The sequence below is a fragment of the Alligator mississippiensis genome, chromosome 5, assembly GCF_030867095.1.
Source record: "Alligator mississippiensis isolate rAllMis1 chromosome 5, rAllMis1, whole genome shotgun sequence".
Classification (NCBI taxonomy): Eukaryota; Metazoa; Chordata; order Crocodylia; family Alligatoridae; genus Alligator; species Alligator mississippiensis.
Genome location: NC_081828.1, coordinates 181,597,697 through 181,619,481, shown reverse-complemented (window position 1 = coordinate 181,619,481; position 21,785 = coordinate 181,597,697). Strand labels below are relative to the sequence as shown.

General features: G+C 42.5%; 1 protein-coding gene across 2 annotated transcripts in view; it reads right to left on the bottom strand.

The window, feature by feature from the left end:
* STAM (signal transducing adaptor molecule) overlaps positions 1-6,802 on the bottom strand; it is a 71,354-nt gene extending 64,552 nt beyond the window's left edge. The window contains exon 1 of one of the 2 annotated variants that reach the window (XM_059729056.1): positions 6,654-6,802. In XM_059729056.1, coding sequence (XP_059585039.1) covers positions 6,654-6,693 — 40 coding nt within the window. In that variant the 5' untranslated portion in view covers positions 6,694-6,802. The remainder of the gene's footprint in view (positions 1-6,653) is intronic. The other variant, XM_059729055.1, reaches the window with a different exon arrangement.
* Positions 6,803-21,785: the final 14,983 nt, after the last annotated feature.

Sequence of the window (21,785 nt, the reverse complement as noted above, 5' to 3'; positions counted from 1 at the left end):
CCCCAGAATCAACATGCTGTCTTGCATGACCACTGTATTCTGGGTACAGACTAGATGCGCTAGCTATTGTATGGACTGTGCAAAGTATCTGGACTCAAAACAGTCAACATGTAAAAAAGAAAATATAGAAAGTAACCCAGAAAGAGCAATTTTAAAAGCTAGCATATTTTACTGTGAGCAACTGCATAATGGGTTCAATGGTGGAAGTATTTACATCAGTGATTCTCAGCTGGGTGCTGTGAGGCCTCCCTCAGGGGTGCCACAAGACAGTTGCTGACATTGTGGCAGCATTCAAGCAAAACCACCCTGTGTGCATTCCTGCTGCATTAGGGCTCTCATCAGCCTAAAAGCAGGAGCTGGCTTGGCTGTTGCCCTTTCTGGTCCAACCCTGTCCACTCTCCTTCTGGAAACAGTGATCCATGCGCCTGTCTCTGGGAAAAGCACAGGAGGGACTAGACTGGGGAAGTCAACACAGTACAAGTCAGCTCCTGCCTGGTCACAGCCCTAATAGAGGAGCATGTGTATGTGCCACAGCCTTTTCCAGGCTGGCTGTGAATGAGACACATGGCAATTTTATCTGGAGGTAGCAAAACCCAGCTGTGAAGCACTGAGCTAAGTTGAGGTAGCACCAACAGTGGATGCCAACCAGGGATATCAAGACATTCTTAATGTGGCAGAGGGATGCCCTAACCATAACAAGGTGAGAACCACTGATTTATACTCATCAGAGCACAGTAAATATTTAGGCATCTGCTCTAAACATTGTTATTGTCTCTTATGTGAAAAAGACCATTCTAAGAGACAACAAAGTAACAAGTAGAACTCCAGCAGCGATACCAATTAATAGCAAATTGATAGCACTTACTGTTCTCTCCCCAACAACTATTAGTTGCCACTTACTCCTTTCTTCCTAGGAGGAACCCCTGACGCATGTGATATCTCAATTCCCCCACCAATCTTGTGTTTGAGAAGTGAAGAATCCAGCCAGCAAAAACAAATTCAGGAGAGAACTTCAAGTGTCACTGTCCAATACACATCATTCAACTGCTTCCTTCATCTTTTATACTGGACTGCTATGAATGCAAATTAATATTATCATAATTAAAACAAAAACAATTATTTAAAAAAGCGTTTTCTTTTTTTAAAGAAAATAACATTTTAAAAGATATGCCTATGTTAAAGCCTAAATTTACTATAACAAAAGTAGTGAACATGATGAATAATAATCCCTCATCATGAGCTTCAAGTAAGATATTAGTAATGATTTCCCTCTGATTCCACATATATAAGAAGTAGCTTTTAAGCTTAAGCTTTATAAATAAGGCTTAGGATGACATGGATGGTATTGCATTAGGTATCTCTGTGAAACAAGGACTTCTGCAGGTACAATATAACCCTAATACTACCTTTGGCATTTTTTGTAGATTTGTGAGCTCTTGGTTGTCAGAGACATTACCAGGGATCACTACATGGCTCTATCTATATCATTTACAATTGTCGTGGCACTTTTGTTCAAATGTTGTTATTGTCAGTTTTGTTATACAGAATATTTTAATGGAATTTTAATATTTTAATGGAAATACTTTATTTTATTTATCTTTTCTGAAATCTGAAACACGCTTAAAAGTAATTTTGAATTTTCATCCATATAAACCATAAAAAAGTTGGTTATCTAGTAAATGATTCAATTTAAACACTGAAATTAAAAATCTAAATAACTACACTAGACGGAATATAATTTAAATAGATTTGCAGAATAACTCTTGGAGTAAATAACTCAAAGATGCAAGTAGAAAAAACATTACTAAATGATGATTTACTGCAATGGAGGCCAAACTTCTTAGCAGGTCTCACATTAGTCTGCCCTCTTCCAATGCCACTAATTCCCTTCCCTGATCTTTTGCTCAGCCTTCTGCTCCTTGCCCTGTGCTCCCCAACCAAGCTGCTTCCTAACCTTGTGCTCCCTGCCTGATCCAAGACTCTGCTGTCTGTTCTATCTGCCACTGTGCTGACTGTTCCCTCCCCAGTCTCCTGAATGCCACACACAAATGGCTGCCTGTGCCACTTTTGGCATCATGCCGCAAGCTGGCCACTCCTGATTTACTCTTTGCCAAGTTTAATCACAATTAGAATCAATCTCCCTGCTTAGGTTACTCTCCCCCTTCTGCTGAGTCGCTGTCCACATAATCCTCCCTGAACCTCCACCCACTAGCCCTTTCATCTCTGCCGTTCTAACCAGCTCTCCAGGTACTTCATTTCTTGTCTCTCTTTTTTCCCTCCAGGACTCCTGACCCCCCTCCTTCTGACTTTTAGTCACACCCAGAGAATGGAAAATATTCCCAAAATGACCAACCAATCCCTCAAAGAAAGCCAAGAAAAAGAAAAGAAAAATTAGACTAACTTAGCATTTGGAAGTCAGCATTTTGTTTGTATGCTGCATCCCATTTCCTTTGCCTCTTGTATAGGTAGCAAACATTGTGTGTCAACAACTCTCTTTCTCACTGTATTTCAATTGTCCTCAGTCCACAATACCCTCTAATGTTGCCTATAAAGCAGAAAATCTAAAACAGGATGATGGAAGAGCAAGGTACCTTTAGGAAGTTACTTGCTTAGTACTGATGCCAATGACCCAGTGAACAGTGCTCAGCATAAAGGGGCCCTGGTCTTAAAGTGCCACTGGGCATCACTATAATAGCATCTAAAAACCTTCCACAAAATCAAGCAGTAGTGACTGAAGCTCACTGTTGCCTCATTTAATATTTAGTTACCTTGTCTCAGCACTGAAATCCCCAAACCTGAATTAGGCACCTAGTTTTCCCATACATCGTATGGAATGTAGGAATCTAGGTCTAACATTCACAGCAGCAAGCACACTGAGCTGGGGAACATCTAAACTAGCCAGTGGGAAACAGAGAAGAGATGGGTGTCTGAAAAACCTCCTCTCTGAAATTAGGAACCTCCTGTGTGACCATCCAAGAAGAGGGTTCACAGCCACAAACATCTCCTAAAGATTAGTCACCTATCCCAGCGGTGGCAAACCTGCAGCACATATACCACAAGTAGCACTGGCAGCCTCTGTGCAGAGCATGCAACAGACTGGGGAGGGGCAAATAGCACAGCAGCAGGTAGTGCAGGGAGCAGAAAGAAGAGCACCAGATCAGGCAGAAGAGGATAGGAGTGGTTTTCACACAGGGTGCAGGGCCAATTTGTGCCACATCTGCCAAAAAATCCCTTTTGGAAACAAGACACTTAATCTTGTCTTTTCAAACAACCAGAAGAGAAGATAGTGGTGGTTCTCCTCTTCTAATAGCACAGTGATCAAAGCAAGGGGAAAGGATTACCTTAAGTGCTGGAGGCTGCAAGTGGGAGAGGAACAGTGGAAAAAAAATCTCTGGTCCCTGTTCACTGTCCCTTTCAGCATCTACTCTCTGCCACTGTGAGACACGGGACACTGGGCAAGATGGACCCATGGTCTGACCCAGTAAATGACAATTCTTATGTTATTTCTTAGGGCAATATCTTTTATTGGACCAACTATATAGTTGGGACACAGTCAAACAAGCTTTTGTATGCAAGGCATTCTTCATCAGGTCTGAGCACTGAAAGCCAACAAAGCATAGTAAAAATGATATATTATTAATACTACTATTACTACTAAATTTATTATTTTAAAACAGTTGTAAGAAGGGAGGGGGAATTTCCAGGAGTAGCAGACACAAGTAGCTGAAGAAAAGAAGTTGATTACTGTGAGAGAAGCCTATCAAAAAGGAGGTGGGTGTTTCTTTCCTGTGGGGAGAACTTAAACATCAGGTAGGCTAGGACAGGCCACAAAACCAATATTAGTGTTAAGTCCTTGGTTCCTAATGTCCAACCAGCTTATGAATTTTTGTTCCCAAGTGCGCACCTTTTAAAGGTGTTGGGTAGATCACACTTGAGTATGAGGACACTGGAGGTCACAAATGGAGAGGTTGTTCTGTGATAAATGTGCTCCTAATGGCATATGAGCACCTGTCCTTTATACTTGTCCTGTGAGAATTTGTTCTGGTGCCTAGTTGCTGTTTGGTTAATGCAGGGATGTCAAGTTCATCCAGCCCCATCAACCAGATCAGGTCACTGAGCTGTTCTGCAGACCAGATCAGGCCCCGCAGGGTATCCCATGCAGCACACACCCCATGCACAGTAAGCCCCAGAGCAAGGCCAGTGTGTGCTGCATGTGGGGGATGAACCGGCCATACACAAAATCCGACCCATGCACCAGACAGGCTCCACGCCCTATAAAACTTCAAGAACTCTCTGCCTTAAATAATGCAAATCATAAAAACATGAAAAGAATTAAACATCATCAGCAACATACTATTAAAAGTTTCTTAAGACCACAGAAACTATTCATTTCACTTACTGACCCTCATTTCCACAAGAGAGCATTTTCTGAACATTTTCTAAACCATCCCAGCCCTGGCAGTAGGTAGCTAATGCCCAAGCACAGCTGCAAGTCAGAAACTTCATATTCCTCTGCTTATGTTTTCTGAAAGGCTCAATCTGTTAAGACTCTCAGGGCACATGTGACAAACATTGATAGGATCAGTTTCCACACGCAAAAAGCCATATTTTAAGAGATGATCAGAGAAACAGTGATGATAGTAACCCTTATCTAGAAAGAGGAAGACCTCAGCTCTATTTCCTGATCTTGAGGACATTCAAACTCCTATCTCCCCCCACCTCCTAAGACTGTCCTATCCAGGGACTAGACAATATTCTGGGAGGAGTGCTCTTCTGCACACTAGCACAGCCTCAGCAGGAAAGGCAAAGAGAATGCAAAAAGCACTAGGTCACAGAAAAGCAGCATGACTCTGCAGGCTAGCTGTTATGGCATTCAGAGAAGGGATCCTATTGTCTGGTCCCTTTTCCCACAATTTGTTTTTATATTTTACATTAAAATGTCACTGACCAAAATACAGAAACTATCTTGGGAAGTGGGGACTGGAGCTCCAGGATCCCCTCTACCAGGGCTAGATTAAGTGCTAAGGTAGAATCAGGCTACTTCTTGCTTCCCCTCTCTGGCTTAATGAACCTTAAATATTTTCCTGTACGACACAGTTTCAATAGGGTAAAGAGTGTTCCCCAACCCATGATAATGCTTAGCTCTTGGAAAGAGGGAGACAAAGGAAGGAGCTATTTCTGGACCAAGGGATCCAGCCATTAAGCTATTACCTAAAAAGGGCACTCCCTCTATTCACCATCACATCACCACCTCCTCCAACCACATCGTTTTTTTAAAAGCAACCAGTACTCGGTTCTTTAAATACATAGGCTTAAGAACCTATCTTCACAGAGAGTTCTGGCTATAAAGCCAAATGAATAAACCCAAACAAGTTGCTCAGGACATGTGCCAATGCTTAGCCTCTTTCATACACTACGTTGAGGCAATTCCTGATGGCTGTTTTGGATCACATTCTGAGCATAGCTCCCTTCCATGTATTATATAAGGAAATTAGGCATTTAATGTAGAGTTCTAGAGTCCGCTAAAGTCGCCAGGTACCTCTCCTTAAGCACTGTGGTGCTTAACTTAAAGACATTTAATTCCTCTCTTACATCTTACCCTATAGCTGCCTCTAATACCTGTGCTTGAAACTGTAAAAGTACCTAGTAAAAAACTGAATTATAATGGTGAAGCACAGAACATATGCAGACATGGGGCAAATCCAGACATGAAGGAGCATGACTGCCTTACTCATTCTCATACTTTTGCACCAGAATTACCAAGATGTCAAGTCTTTGGTGAGTCACCGAAAGCCAGCAGATGCTGCAATCTTTTCTTTGTTTTCATCTCCTGGATAGCATTAAAAAAATAAAAGTGTTTCTCTAATATTGCTTTTTAACATGAACACTACTCCCTATAATTGCTTCTGGGATATTACGTGACCATGACTAAACTCACTAATGGAGCAATTATTTTCTATAAAGAATGAGGTTGTCAATATTTAATACTACAATGTGCTGATTGATGTTTTGAGCCCAGAAACTGGGGCTGACTTAAGGAAATACCAAAACAAGACAGACTGAAAAGTATGGCTTTTAAGGCAAGTTATACCCCCAATATGCCCCACGTACTGTTTTCTTGAGGGTAAATTTACCTATTTAGTACTAAACATTCCCGATGCTCTTACAGAAATGCTGACATTAGTCACATGTGAGAGACCAGCTTCATTTCAGAAGACAGCTGTGGCAAGGGGCTGGCGGTAACTCCTAGATAAGCCTGCCCTCTCACCCAAGCCAGCACACCTCCAAAGTCCCTGCTATGTCTCACATATTATGCATCTCCCTAGTAAATCCCACAATAAGTTCAGACCAGCTGCACTTGCTAACTAATTGGCACAGGATAAAAAGGAGGCTCCACCTATTAAAAAGAAGCCGGCAGGCTATAAAGTGAGAGCTTGGAAATATGTAACTGCCCCACAGCGGGTTTCTGCCCCGCTCGCACTGCACCGCGCAGCAGGGCACCTTCGGCATCACCGACCCACACCACTGCCGCCCGTGGGAGACCTGCCCGGAGGGGGAGGGGAGAAGGGGGACCCCGCGCGGACTGTGCGGGAGGGGGCGGGCCCTCGGGCGCGGGTCCCGGAGCCGGGCCCGGGGGGAGCGGAGTCACTCACCCACATCCTGGTCGAAAGGGTTGGTGGTGAAGAGCGGCATGGCGGGGCCGGGCAGGGAGCGCTATGGGCCGGGGCCGGCAGCGGCCTCCGCTCTGCTCCTCCCCGTCAGGGCGCCGTTGCGGAGCCACCTCCCCCGGAGCCTGAGCCAGCGCCGCGCGGCATGCTGGGAAACCACGCGGCTGCCCGGCGCGCTGCCTGCCCGCCCGCCTGTCCCACGGGCTCTGCACCGATGCCGAGGGACTGGGATCATAGCCCAACCACCTTCTTGCCGCAGAGCAACCGCGGCGCCTGCCCGGCCCGTACAGGGCTTGCTGGCAGGGACCTCCGGCCGGTCGGCGCTAAGGCCCCTCAGGCAGCGTGGGGTCAGCTACGACCCCGATAGAGGCGGAGCCTGCCCTCCTGGGCGCGTAGGCGCAGCTCGGCTATGTTAGCTGGCATGGGGCAGAAGCGAGGGTGCTTCTTTTTGCTTGGTTTGTCTCTGCTGCACAGAGTCGGCTGCTGCGGCAGCTTTCTAGGACTTCCCCTTGCAGCGAGCTCCCTCCATTCCCTGGCAGGAGTGAGGAGGCCAGTCCGGGTTTCACGCAGCAGCAAGTAGCTGGTTCCTAAAACAGCAGGTTCCTGCATAGGAGTGGCCCTGGGCTGCCCAGACCTGCATCCAGGCTTAGCGACGTGTTTGCAAGACTGTGATGACTAGTCATTGTCATCCCATATGGTAGGGAGTAATGCTCGGATAGTTAATCACGAGACTGCACCTTCCTTCCTAGGTGTGGCCCCATCAAGCTCCGTGACTTTATCACATGAGTGTGATATGCAGCTCCCCGAGTAATCTACATCTCCTGGCTTTGCCATGCAAGGCTGTCGGTTTGTTATTTCAAGAGCTTTTAGTACAGCACCGGTTGGCTGGCTGGGTGCGCAGCTGTTGGTAAAGAAAGGGTAGAAGGAAGGGGAGGGTCCTAAAGGAGACGTATCAGCTGCCATTACAAGAAAATAAATGGGAACAAAATGCATGGGGGGGGAACCCTAAATTGATACTAATTTCATCAAAACAGGAATCCCAAAGCTAAAATACATTGAAAAGGCATACAACTAATAAAAGACTTTGATACCTTAAAGCAGCTCTTAGGTAGAATTGGTGCCTAAGCCCAAAAAAAGGTCTGCAGAAAAGGACCTGGGGGTTACAGTATACAAAAACCTGAATATGAACCAGCAGTGTGCCCTTGTTGCCAAGAAGGCTAATGGCATCCTGGGCTGCATTGGTAGGAGTGCTGCCAGCAGGACAAGGGAAGTGATTATTGTGTTCTATTCAGCACTGGTGAGGCCACATCTGGAGTACTGTGTCCAGTTTTGGAGCCCCTACAGAAAAGATGTGGACAAGTTAGAGATAGTCCAGCAGAGGGCAGTGAAAATGGTGAGGGGGCTGCGGCACATGATTTATGAAGTGGGGCGGAGGGATCTGGGCTTATTTAGTCTAGACAAGAGAAGATTCAGCGGGGTTTTAATAGATTTTACCTGAAGCATGGTTCCAAAGAGGATGGAGCGAGACTGCTCTCAGTAGTAGCGGATGGCAGAACAAGAAGCAATATTCTCAAATGGCAGCAAGAGAAGTTTAGGTTGGATGTTAGGAATAACTTTGTCACCAGGAGTGTGGTGAAGTACTAGGACAGGTTACCTGGAGAGGTGGTCATCCTTGGAGGTTTTTAAAGCCCAGTTCGACAAAGCCATGGTTGGAATGATCTAGTTGGGGATAGCCCTCCCTTGTGTAGGGGGTTGGGCTAGATGACCTCCAGAGGTCTCTTCCAACCCTAATTTTCTATGATTCTATTAAAATTGGCATCCAAAAATCCCTTCTTAGCTTCCAAATATCAGGGGCTGCTGAAATTCATTAGGTACTTTCAGGTGTGACTTCAAAGTCCCTCAGATATGTATAGCTCTTCTGTGTATAACCAAAGCTTCCCCAGAATTTGCCTTGGCCAAATAGGTATCCAAGAGCTAGGTCTTTCTCTGCCATAGGGAGAGCTTGCCAGTAAATTTTTGGCTGAATGACAAGTTGGTGGTGCACTACTTATGTGTGGTTAGAACACTTGCCCTCAGTCTGAAGGGGTATTGAACACTCCCAGGAGAATTCTCCCAATCCACAGGCTATAGGCTACTGTACCTGGTAGAAGACAATCAGTATTTGTCTTGAGTACTGGACCAGAGAGAATGATTGTAAATACTAGTGATGATGGCCTTTAGCTAGAGAAGATGATTATAAACCCTGTTCCTGGGATTGTTTCAGTATTTTTTCCTATGGCTGCTTAACATAAAACACTGCAAGAATCAGGGCTATGAACCCAGGTTGCCCCAGTGAGTGTCTTAATCATTAGATTAAAATTAGTTCCTAAATTGCACCCTGTGAGCCCCTTTGATGTAGCCTCTGTTTTAATAAGTTTGTGCAATAAATATTGAGCCACAGCCACTCTATGTGACAGGAAAACTTGTAGGGAGCATGTCCAAGTTTTCAGTCAGGCTAGTTATGTGCAGGACTGTCCCTTTGAAATAGGCTTCAGGGGCGAAACTTTTGAGGACCCCGAACATCAGTAGCCAGCAACAACCTTGGTAGCAGGCAGGTTGGCGGGGCTTGCCAAAACATGGCTGTATACCTAAATCAGTGAGTAGTCAGGTTTCATGTATGTTGGTCCTGAAATGGTGCAAGTATTATTGTGTTCTTGACCAAGTTTCAGGAAACTTTGGTAGCAGGAACAATGGAATGAAACCTACTTTGCTGTGGCACAGTAAGAAAGTGTTTTGCTTTATTTGCAAGCAAAATATATCAGTCATAATGGAGTACAACACAAAAATAGTATTACAATACAAATCATAGTTTTTACAATGAGTTTGTCAGTGACTGTCAAAAGTTACAACTAGAGCTGTTGCAAAAAGCCTTATGGCACAAATCAGTTTTTAAAAGGGCTGTCTGAGGCAACAAAGTTACATTGATCAGTTTTGCTGTGGCTCATGAAACAGCAAAGAAAGGTAAACTCTCAAAGACTGCATGATGAGAGTTGTGGACATAACTTGCCCAGGAAAAAAGGTTGCATTTACTCAAGGTCAGTGTGTCTGAAATGATAGTGTGACATAATAATGTTGAGGACACTGCTGATTATCTTAAACTACAGTTTCAGGATACTGCTGAAAGTTTGTGGCATACTTGTAGATGAGAGTACCAATGTTGTAGATATTGCACACATCCTTATTTTAGTTTATGGAGTTATAGAAGATTTCCAGATGCACAAAAAGCTCTTTTCTCTTGAAAGACCGAACTACAGGACTACATGTATGTAAGTGCTGTGCATTTGAGGCAAACAGCATGACATGGGCAGCTCCCATTTGTGTCAGTACAAACAATGCCCCATCCATGACTGGAACTAAAACCGGAAAGTGGCACTACTAAACTAGAATGTTACTGAAGAATATGATGTGGGCATAACTTATTACCACTGCATTATGCATTAAGAAGCTCTTATTGCTTAAGTTCTCAGGGATGGACTGTGTCAAGAAGTTGTGAATTTCATCAAATTTAGAGTAGAGGCCTCAATTTAAGCAGTTTAAGGCCATTTTAGAAAAGTGAAGCTGAATTTGGAGATGTCATATATTTTACAACAGTTTGATGAGTAAGCGCAGGTGCCACCCTAAAACACTTTTTCTTTTCTCTTGACTGCCTTCTGAATGAAAAAGGACAAGGTTTTACTCATCTGACTGGTATTTAGTCAGTAGCATTGGCCTTCTCAACAGAGTGAATGTGAAGCTTCAAGGCCATGAGGGTGATGGTATGATGGTAGGATACTCTTCTGGGAAGTGAAAGATACAGATTTGACCTCCTCAAATACTTCTGCTTTGAAAGACAACAGCAAACCTGCTTCATTTCTTGAAATAATATTTTTGGGTGCTTTCATTCAGGAGAGGGTTCTAGGTTATGGATCCTTCTATGGATTGAGATACCTGCTTAGTGCTTACAGCCCTGAGTCCAATGTCCAGGTTCCAGAGCAGGGTGAGATTTAAGACTCTTCCATATGCGTGCTTAGCCTCTCCTCGTGGACAGCTTCAGGTAGCTCCAGTTCACTGTGCTGATTGTCGAGATCATCATTTTGGAGAATCTGATTCTTCCCATGCACTATATAGGGAGCTTATATACCTACCAAGGTTCTCAGATTCCCCTCCAGGCTCCTAAAAATTAAGTTCCAGCACCTCCCTGCTTTATAGAACCAAGCCCCAAATCTATGTTATTTCTCTCCCCATTCAGTCAGTGTCTGTGATTTACTAATGTGGTCTCATATGCCAGAAATAGCCTTTCACAAACTCCTTTAGGAAAACTGCTGAAGAGTTACCATTCTTCTACACATAAATGTCTACAGACTGTTAGCCCAGGGATCTATCATATGTTTGCTATATTTCACCTGTTATTTAGAACTGTTTATGCAGATGCTAGTATTTAATTAATAAGAATATTCCGTTAATTACTCATGTAGCTTATTCAATTCCTGCTGAGTAATCAGTTTGAAATATTTCTGGGTATGTACATATGTGCCTTCACTGACAATAAGATACATGCAATAAAATGCAGAATAATATGCTATCCCTATTTTTCATGGATCTTTGACTGCTCTTTGACTATTAATCTGTCTTCCCAGCCTTAAACTAATATTCTAGACCCAGAGAAGCCTCAGGCAGCAATGATTTTTATAACAACCTATCACAGAAAAATTGCTTCCAGGTTATAGAGAGCTAATTATCTATGTTAGTCTGAACTCAGGCAGAAGACAGGGCAGGGTGGCACCTTAAAGGCTAACTCATGGAAACATATACCTTCCATGTTACAGAACTACTGGAATATTTTTTTTTTTTTTTGTATTTCTGTATTTTTTTTCCTTCTAATGTACATGCGAAGAAGGTATTATTTAAAAATCACTTTTCTAAAATGGCATTTCTGATAAAAATATAAGGTACATTAAAGTACTGTTATCTCAGGCCTTAACAGGTCTATAGTGTTAGATCTCATTGAAAGCTAGGTATTTCCCCTTCTGAGTGAAATAAAGTTGCTTGCTTCTAAATACAAAGGGATATGGGCTAATGAATTGTAAAGCCATGACATATGTAGAAAACTTGTTGCAGGACATGGCAAGAATATATGTGGCTTTCCCTGATCTATTAATTTTGTGGGATATTCTACATCTAGTGAAAAAGGAGCCATCATTTATCAGTGTCTGGAAACTGGACTTTAAAGTATATTTCAAAGCCATGTTTAAATCCTTACACTTTAAAAAATGTCACACAAATATCACGATTTGTGACACCCCCTTTGCCCCTCCAAATCTGTAAGTCTGTTTTTAAAAATCCCGGATAAAGGTTGATATCTATTATCATGGTCCCAGAAATTAGAAAGCCTTTGAAACACCTATGTCAAACTTCATATAACACTGAATCTTAATATTTTATGCAAGGGTTGGTAGCTGCTTCTTTTTATTAATACAGCAATAAAAGAGGCAGTTTTGGTTGTGGAAAGAAAACACTCTGGGCCACTCTGGTGGTGGACAGGTCTTATTCGACCTGGAGGGATGTGGGCAGTGGGGTTCCGCAGGGCTCAGTCCTCAGGCCCGCACTGTTCAACATCTTCATCAGCGACTTGGACAAGGGGGTAAAATGTACCCTGTTCAAATTTGCAGATGGCGCTAAGATGTGGGATGAAGTGAGCACACTAGAAGGAAGGAATAGGCTGCAATGGGATCTCAACAGGCTACAGGGATGAGCGGATGAGAACAGGATGGGTTTCAACACTGACAAGTGCAGGGTACTGCACCTGGGGAGGAAGAACCAGCAGCAGACCTACACGCTGGGGAACTTCCTTCTCATCAGTACAGAGGCAGAGTAGGGTCTTGGAGTTATTATTGAGGCCAATATGAACATGGGCTGACAGTGTGGGGATGCGGTCAGGAAGGCCACCCATACCTTGTCATGCATCCACAGATGCGTCTCAAGCAGGTCCAAGGAGGTGATCCTCGCCCTCTATGTGACACTGATTAGGCCGCAGTTGAAGTACTGCATCCAGTTCTGGGCGCCGCACTTCAGGAAGGATGTGGACAGCATGGAGAGGGTCCAGAGGAGGGCCACCCGCATGATCAGGAGTCAGCAGGGCAGGCCCTACGAGGAGAGGCTACAGGACCTGAACCTGTTCAGCCTCCACAAGAGAAGGCTGAGGGGGGATCTAGTGGCTTGTTACAAACTAGTCAGGGGGACCAGCAGGCATTGGGGGAGTCCCTGTTCCCCTGAGCACTCCCAGGAGTGACAAGAAATAACGGTCACACGCTAGCAGAGGGTAGATTCAGGCTAGATATCAGGTGGCGCTACTTCACTGTCAGGGCGGCTAGGATCTGGAACCAACTTCCAAGAGAAGTGGTGCTGGCTCCTATCCTGGGGGTCTTTAAAAGGAGGCTGGATGAACACCTGGCTGGGGTCATTTGACCCCAGTACTCTTTCCTGCCATGGCAGGGGGTTGGACTTGATGATCTGCTCAGATCCCTTCTGCCCCTACCAACTATGAAGCTATGAAATTCTCTGCTGGTGGAGCTCTTCTGACTTCCAGTTTGTTAACCACCAAAGACTACTTGTCATTTCACATTGCAATCTGCCTTCCTTCCACCTTTGCTTTATAGACATTTATAGCAGCAATATAAGAAAACAATATTTTTAAAGCAGACATTAATGTTTTGCCTGGCATTTTTAACAGAATATATATATATATATATATATACAGCATATATTTAGCATAAATTTAACATAAGTGTCCCCAGTTTACTGGGTTAACAACCATGTCTGTTTAAGCTTTACTGGTAGCACTTTAAAACTAGAAGAAACAGGTTGCTGGTCTAAGTATCGGGTTCTCTGGAATCCCAGGCTGCAGTCCTACCCAGGGTGATATAGCTCCTTGAGCTGGATACTTTTGGTATGAAGCAGTTTATCACACAAGGCCAGATAAGATTTATGAAACCAGACTTTTAGATGCTGTCCATAAAGGTAAAATCCTCATGACAGTTTAAGAGAAAAGGTTTGTTGGTCTGTCTTGGCAGGGGTGGATCCAGGGAAGGTGCAGTGATGCAGTTCCACCCCCTATTTTGTTTCCTGGTCTACCCACATTTTAAAACCAACTGCCTGTCAGTGGCAGCAGCATTTCTATTCAGACAGCAGAGTCAATTGACTTCCTGGATCATGATAAACTACCTTCTAAAGGCTTCATTCCATAAGCATTAATGATTTACTCTGCAGCAGGATAATACTTGTAAATACAAGTTGTGGGATCACAATATACAATTTCTGCCAAAAATTAGGTACTGTAAAGGTCTTTCTCAACACATCCAGCATTTTCTTACATAACATGATCTTATTACAGAACCTGATAAGGAAATATACATCTTCACATCTGAATACTTTCCATGCCTCTGTTGGTAGTCCATCTAGCCTTAGCGCTTTTTCAATTTTTCATCTTACCAAGGGCATCCACTACTTCTTTCTCTATTATTAATTTGACCAGGGTTAGATTTAGTATGGTATGGTTAGATTTCAGTATGGTACTCTATGGTACTCTTCTTTAATGAGTCCTTCAGAATAACTCCTCCACTTGTCTTTGATCTTTCTTGGCTCTGTTAATATCTTACCTCCCTTATCTTGTATGTATTACACTTCCCTAGTATCTCTGGTTTGCCTTCCTTAAGCCCTTGCCAGGGGGTATATGTCCTTTTAATTTTCCTTTGTTTGCAATCTATTGTATAGATCTTCAAAGGTTTTTTTCTTGGTTTCTGCCACTATTTTCTTGGCCTCCTTGGCTGTTTTTTATTTGCCATAGTTGTCTTCTTCTTTGGTCACTGCTTTTACTTCCTCACTCACCACCACATTTCTGTCTGAAGTGATGCCACAACTTATTTTATGCATTTGTTATTGGATTCAGGCATGTCTTCATATAATTCATTAATATTCTTCTTTTACTTTACCTTTTTAGATGTACAATGGTACATCTAATTTTATGTCCTCTCTTCAACAGTTGCTAGTGTCACGTGCTTTAGAGGAGACGTTGAATAATTACACAGTAATATGGCTAACAGGAAATTTCTTTCAGTTGCAGTCAGCACTTAGATGTTTTAAGTCCTATAGAATGGGAATTGTTTCCAAAGTTAAATGTTATCTTCAAGAGTGTAAAAGGATAGAACTTTTTATCCCAATATGCCTAGTATTTTTCCATCCCTACTAACTTATTTGCCCCAAATCCTACAGTTACATATAGCCACATGAGTTAATCACTCATCATGTTCAACTATTTTCTTTTATCAATTAAAAAATGTCTTTTCATACAATGTATATTCTCATACTAACAATATTTCCCATCCCTATACCTAATGTAGCCCAGGTAACTCAGGTATATACTCCCCTTCTCCAGTTGAAGGGAATTGTTAGCTGGTAGGTGTGGTGTGGGGCAACTGCAGACCGCTCAGTTTCCCTCCGTCCCTATAGAACCAGGTCAGGACAGTCAGGGGACTTAACTATATACATATTTATTTACATTAACTTATCACAAGGAGAAGAAACATGGATATAAACATGTGTACTATATATATATATATATATATATTTACAAGATACCTAAACAAATAACATAAACAATACCCTCTGGGTAAATGCCATAAAACCTTATACCAGTGCTCCAGATACAGGTAAGTCACAAGTAAGAATCTGATCTGAAACAGATAAACCCCAAAATAAACATAGATAGCCAACAGATAAACTATAGATAAGTATGGGTGAACAATAAATAAGCCATAAATACAAATAAACAACAGGTGAAATAATAGCAACAGGGGGTCCCAGCAGAGCCCTAGGACTCTACTCATCTACTAATTTCCAGCATTAGAGTTCACAAAATATAAGGCATGACATCACACCACTTATGGCGCAAGAACCCTGAAGACAAACTCAATCCCAAGGGGAAACTCCAATGCCCTCAGGCTTTTCCCAAACCTTACAAAGAAGCTGGTAATTTTAGGAGGGCCCTCCCCGTGGGACCTCCCCTTTCAGGAGCCCTTAACTAACCAGGGGGGAACTCCCCTTCCCCTGTGGGAATCTTCTTTTCCCTGCAACTCATGGCTCCCAGGCCTGGAGGGTGGCCCTCATCCTCTGCGCCAGGCTGTTCCCTTGCCTGCAGTGGGTTTTAGAGGGGTCGCTGTCCCCTGGAACAAGGCTCCGCTATGCAGCGCTTCTGGAGCCTCTGGCTTGGCCCTGCCTGCTGGCTCAGTAGTCCGATCACTGTCTGGCTCTCTGGACTCAAACTTTTACTATGGGTCAGAGGCCTGGGCTGACTCCTACAGCACCAGGCTTGGTCCGCTCCCAGACCATCCGTGCCACATCTCCTGCACTGAGCTCCCAGCCTCATTCCGGGGGTTAAGGACCTGAACTGCCCAAGTGCTCCAAAGGTCCTACTCTGTGCACCGTCCTGTGCACCATGTCTCTGGCCGCACGCCAGAGGTTGCCAGACCCAAGCTGCCTCACGCAGCTCCCAGGATCTGGACACCATGTGCCATGCTGCACACTGACAGCCTAGTTGCTGGAGCTGTCTGCCATTCCCCACTGATGGAAGTCTTCAGGGGTGCTTCTGGGCTACTGCTTTACCCTGCTGAGCAGCTCTCCTCAGCTCTTCTAAGCCCCACTCTTCTCTCTTCTCTGTCCCAGATGTGTTCCCTGCATGCTGGGCACACAGCTCCTTTTATATGCTCCAGGGCTCCGCCCCTGAAGTCTTTGAGACCTGAGTGTTGCAGTCTTCAATCAGGTTGGGGGGGGGCAACTCCTCTCCCCCTCCCCTCAGGAAAGGGGCGTAACTTAACTCCTCTTGCTGCTTCCTGATTGGTGGATGAGCTCCACCAATAAAAACAGCAAGATTTCAAGCCTGGGCCTCAACCAAGCTCCAAAAGGCAAGCCTGCTACACTAAGAATATCTATTAAGTATATTAATACAGAACATTCCTATGGCCTTTATAAGAAGTTAGACACCGGGTGCATCTATACTTGCAGTTAAGGTGAAGCAATAAACTCTGAAGCACTTTGCGCTGGAGTAAACTGCTCCTGGGCACAGCATCTACACGTGTGCCTAGGACAGCAGCAATTTGAGCTGGGACAGAGCAGATCCTGGCTGGCAGGGGGCCCAGGGAGTCAGCCCCAGCCTCCAGGTGGTGGCATTGGGTACTGGAGGGGCTGGCAGGAGACAGGAATCTGGCCTTCAGCTGACTGGACTGACCAGGCACAATATACACCCACGGTCACCATCCACACGTGTGTTTGATCGCAGCTAATTACTCCTCTGTAAGACAGTACTGTCCTCGGCACTACTATTTTATGGTGGAGTTAATTTGTTTACTGCACCCTAATACTTGCGCCTGTGTAGACGGTGACACTTTACTGCAAAACTAATTAGTCCACTCAGTGGTAAAGCATACGTGTAGATGCAACCGAAATAATCTCAGTACTCCCTTCTTACCTTAAAATCTATGACTCTATAAATTATGCTATTACAACATTAATTATGTATCAGAACCTTACTTGAGCTATGATACTCCTAGAAGTTGGCAAACATTACAGTATATTCATAGAATGCAATTTATATTTTAAAACATTTACATCATAAACCTGGCTTTAAGATTTATGCTTATCTTATCAAGGGACAGTTTAAATGAGACATCTTTCCATAATCAGAACAATATTTGTAGCAAGCCATGAATTAGAAAGTCATACACAGAAATATGTTTGTGTTAAAATTTCACCAAATCATTTGGTATGACAAATATATTGAAGCCCAAATCTGTTGACAGTAATTCACAAGCAGAAAATGTGCTAGTTTAGATAAAATATTTTTGTTTAACAACGTATTGGTGATGTAACCAATAACCTATTTTACTTAACAGGCATATTATGATGTGGTTTATGATGCGACCAATGTTACTTTTGACATCTATTGGAATCCTAAATTGCCGGGGTCAAACATATTTATGTTGAATGCTGTGTCAACCTTTCAGGGCTATGGAAGGCAAGCTGCACAGGCTAGCTGGACGTCTAAGCTCCATCCAGTTTTACCTTCTGTATATTATTTCAGCAGATCCTAGAACCTCAATAACGCTGATCCTTTTTTACTACTTAGTAGAAAAAGCAGTTTTAGAAACTACTTAGAGGCACTAAATAAAGTTTCTGGTTTTCCAAATTTAATGAATAAATCCATTTTACAGAGGTGTTTTTTCTATACAGGGCACAAACTTTCTCTGAAAGTGTAAGCAAGAAACATAAATTACCTTTAAATATGACAAAACTTTGAATAGTCTAGTGGCTCCTAAAATGTTATAGATAGCTCCTTCAGTGAACATATATCTCCTTTTATTTTCTCACTCTTTGGATCCTTACTGACATTTTGCCATCAGGCAACCAGTTGTCTTGGTTCTTTTTTTGTCACCAACACCTGTTCTGTAAGTGACCACAAACCAAGTACAGATGTAGTATACTCAAGCTGGTCAGTTTCCTTGGCTGGTAACCTGAACAAGACTTCAACCAATGCTGAGGTTAAAATTAACCTCCTCTTTCTACATTGTCCATCTCCTATTAAAGAAAATTGGAGTATTTCCATAGACTTTAATAGGAGTTGGATTTGGGCACTATTCTCTTAAATTAAATACTTAACAGTTAAATACTTGAAATAAATATAAAGAAGAAATAAGGATTGCTGTGCCATAGGAGGCTGATGATGAATACATTTTTAGCACTGGAGCCTGTGATATTAAAAAGTTATGGTTGAAATAATAGTGAAAATTGGAAAGGTTGTTTTTCACAGCTACTGAAGTGAGGAGGTTGCCAGCCCACCCTATAAAATGCTGCATGACAGAAAATCATTATTAGAATATACTTGATAAAGTAGCACTGTCTTTAATTGTGCGTACAAAGATAAAAATAGTTTATTTATATTAACTGTATGGGGGCAGAGGAATGGACTTTGAGAATAAGATACTTACACAAGATAACAATTAGAATGCTGGAAATGTTCTTCAGCTTACTTTTACTCACATAAGCAATCCCATGAAGTCAGTAGAGTTACTTATGGAGCTAATCTTGTGTATGTTTGCAGGAATGAGATCTGAGGTTGAACTTCATCCCCCAGGCACAGCTAGCCCATGTGGTCTGCAGGGATGCTAGTACCCTACAACCTGTATGCTGTAAAACTAGCCTGAGCCAATGTATTTGAGCCAGACAGTACAACAAATCACTTGAAAGTTAAAAAGTGTCATTCAGTAGCCCATAAAGAAAAGAATTATGCAAAATGAGTATGTCAGGCAACTTCCAATAATAAATGTTTGTGGGTAGAAATGCCAAACCCCACAAGAACAGGATATTCACATCACTTTAATATAAATATCCCTCAAATCTATAATTTGGTTTCATATTTGTGCTTATAGTTGTATCTTTTTACAAGAACACTATAGAATCTACTACTGCCACTGAATTACCTTTTCTGGACATTGAAACATGCTAACAGGTGCTTATCTCACTATAGTAGCACAAAACTGCAAGAGCTTTACTCCAAACAAGTGTGTATCTGATATGGCATCTTTAAATTTCCAACCCAGCAGTTATGTAATCTATGCTACCATGTCCACTGGGAGAGTCTTGCACCCCTCTTCCATTCTAAAGCTTCATATAACTTAGAGAATAGCATGCCTACACTATATACAACTTTCTAAATACTAAATAAATGCTTAGTAGTGTCTCGTCTGGATGCACCCACTGAGTATGCAAAAAACATCAGCCCATCTTTATAGATACGCTGGCTCCACCTGTGGCCATTTTCACATGCTTCACAGGAAGGTGGAAACATTGTCAAAAGTCAAATTATACATTGGAAGGAAAAATTCCTTCCTGACCAGCAAAATAAACCCCTTACAGCCAAGCTCCAAAGAAGCTGGGTTGAGGCATGTCTTTTAAAATAGTATCCGATCATGCCGCAAAGACTTCAAGCAATCATGAGTTAATTGCCTTCCGGGTAATCCAGTCAATGTTTAATTACCCTCACTGCAAGGAAATTCCATCTTCTCTGAGACTTGGAATAGAGGATCAATACAAACACACACCCAAATTTCACTCACAGAATATTTACCCGCAAGTAGTCATATACGTATAATATATATCTGTGCGCAAAATAAGTAGTTAATGGGCTAATGTGCATAGAAATGGTTTTACATTTATATATATTTGATGTATATATTCTTTGTATTAGATTCCAAAACTTCTTGTTCAAATAGTTTCTATTATAACTAGACACATTTCCTTCTTTGAATGTCTTGAAATTCTTGGCTTCTATATCATTTCGCAGTGAGTTGCGTAGTCTCACCATGAATTAAACTAACATGATTTCTTTTAATCATCTTTTATTACAGTTAAAATTACTCACTATCTTGGGTTTCATTCAATAATCCCCTGCTCTTTTATTATAATACAAGGAAAATAAAAGTTCCTGATTCCCATTCTTGATACTATTTGTGATTTAGCCATTATTTTTATTGTATCCCTTTTTATTCATCTCCTGGGAGATTAATACATCCTGGAGATTTATATGCACAATTCCCTTTGCCTTTATAGAATAAACCATTCCATTTTTTTTCGATCTCTGTTCATATACAAGCTCTTTCTAAAATCTTTACTCATCTCTGAACCATCTCAAATTCTTCAATAGCGGTTCAGATAGGGCATCTAGTACTAAACTGTAATCCAGATGATGACAAATCAGTGCTTTATATATTGTCATTATACATTTCTAGATAATATTATCACCCATTCCTTAGGCATTCCAATTTTTTTGACTGCAGGTGCACTCTGAACTAGCTGTAATGAAGCCAAGACATCCTTGGGGTAATGCAGGTAACATTGCTACTATGAACTTCAGTTCAAATTGCCTCCAGTACATACTGTAGTGACAAGACTTGGCTCCTACCCCTAAAATAATAAATTGCCTAGTGATGTTTTTTTTATAATCTGGAGCTATTGCGAATGAACTATTGTAACAAAGAAGCAACTTAAAATAATTTTCCCTTCTACTGAAACTTCACTGATGTTACCCAACACAGTTTATAAAACTAAGTCTCATGATGAGAGAAAATTATATATAGTGTAGGGATACCATTTTCTAAGTTATATGAAGCTTTAGAATGGAAGAGAGGCTAAAGGGCCTGAACCTATTCAGCTTCCACAAGAGAAGGCTTAGAGGGGATCTGGTGGCCATTTACAAATTCACCAGGGGGGACCAGCGGGAATTGGGAGAGGCTCTGTTCCCCCGGGCACCACCTGGAGTTACTAGGAATAACATCCACAAATTGTTAGAGAGAAGGTTCAGGCTGGACATCAGGAGACATTACTTTACAGTTAGGGCTGCCAGGCTCTGGAATGGGCTCCCAAGTGAAGTGGTACTTTCTCCTTCCTTGAAGGTCTTCAAGAGATGGCTGGAAAGATATTTGGCTGGGGTGATATGATCCCAGCACCTGTTCCTGCCTGGGGCAGGGGGTCGGACCTGATGATCTGGTTAGGTCCCTTCCGACCCTAAGTACTATGATACTAGGGGTGCAAAGCACCCCTATTTAGTACTCATATAATTGAGTACTAAATAAATATGCAGTAACTGGAGTTACTGCGCAGTAGCACCAGTGAATGCCTTTTTAGTGATGCTACTGCACAGTAGCCTGATAATAGTATGCAGCCTATTAGCACTATTGGTGCTATGATGCACTACTGTGCAGTATTGTTCAGCTACTGCATAGTTTGCATCTCGTGTAGATGCACCCAGCAATCACCATATATGGGAAGGCAGGACAGGGTGGCACCTTAGGATGCTGTTAGATGTCACAATTTGTACATGCTAAAACTATAAAATGTTATGCAGTATTAAAGTTAGAATGTGTTGCGCATGTTAATATTGTCTCTGACCTGCACAGCTCTGCCTTGCTGCTAGATGGCTGATGGGCAGGGACATATCTAGCAGCTGCCAAGTCTGCCCTGTGGCTCCTCAGCTCTCCCTGGATCTCCTGTGGC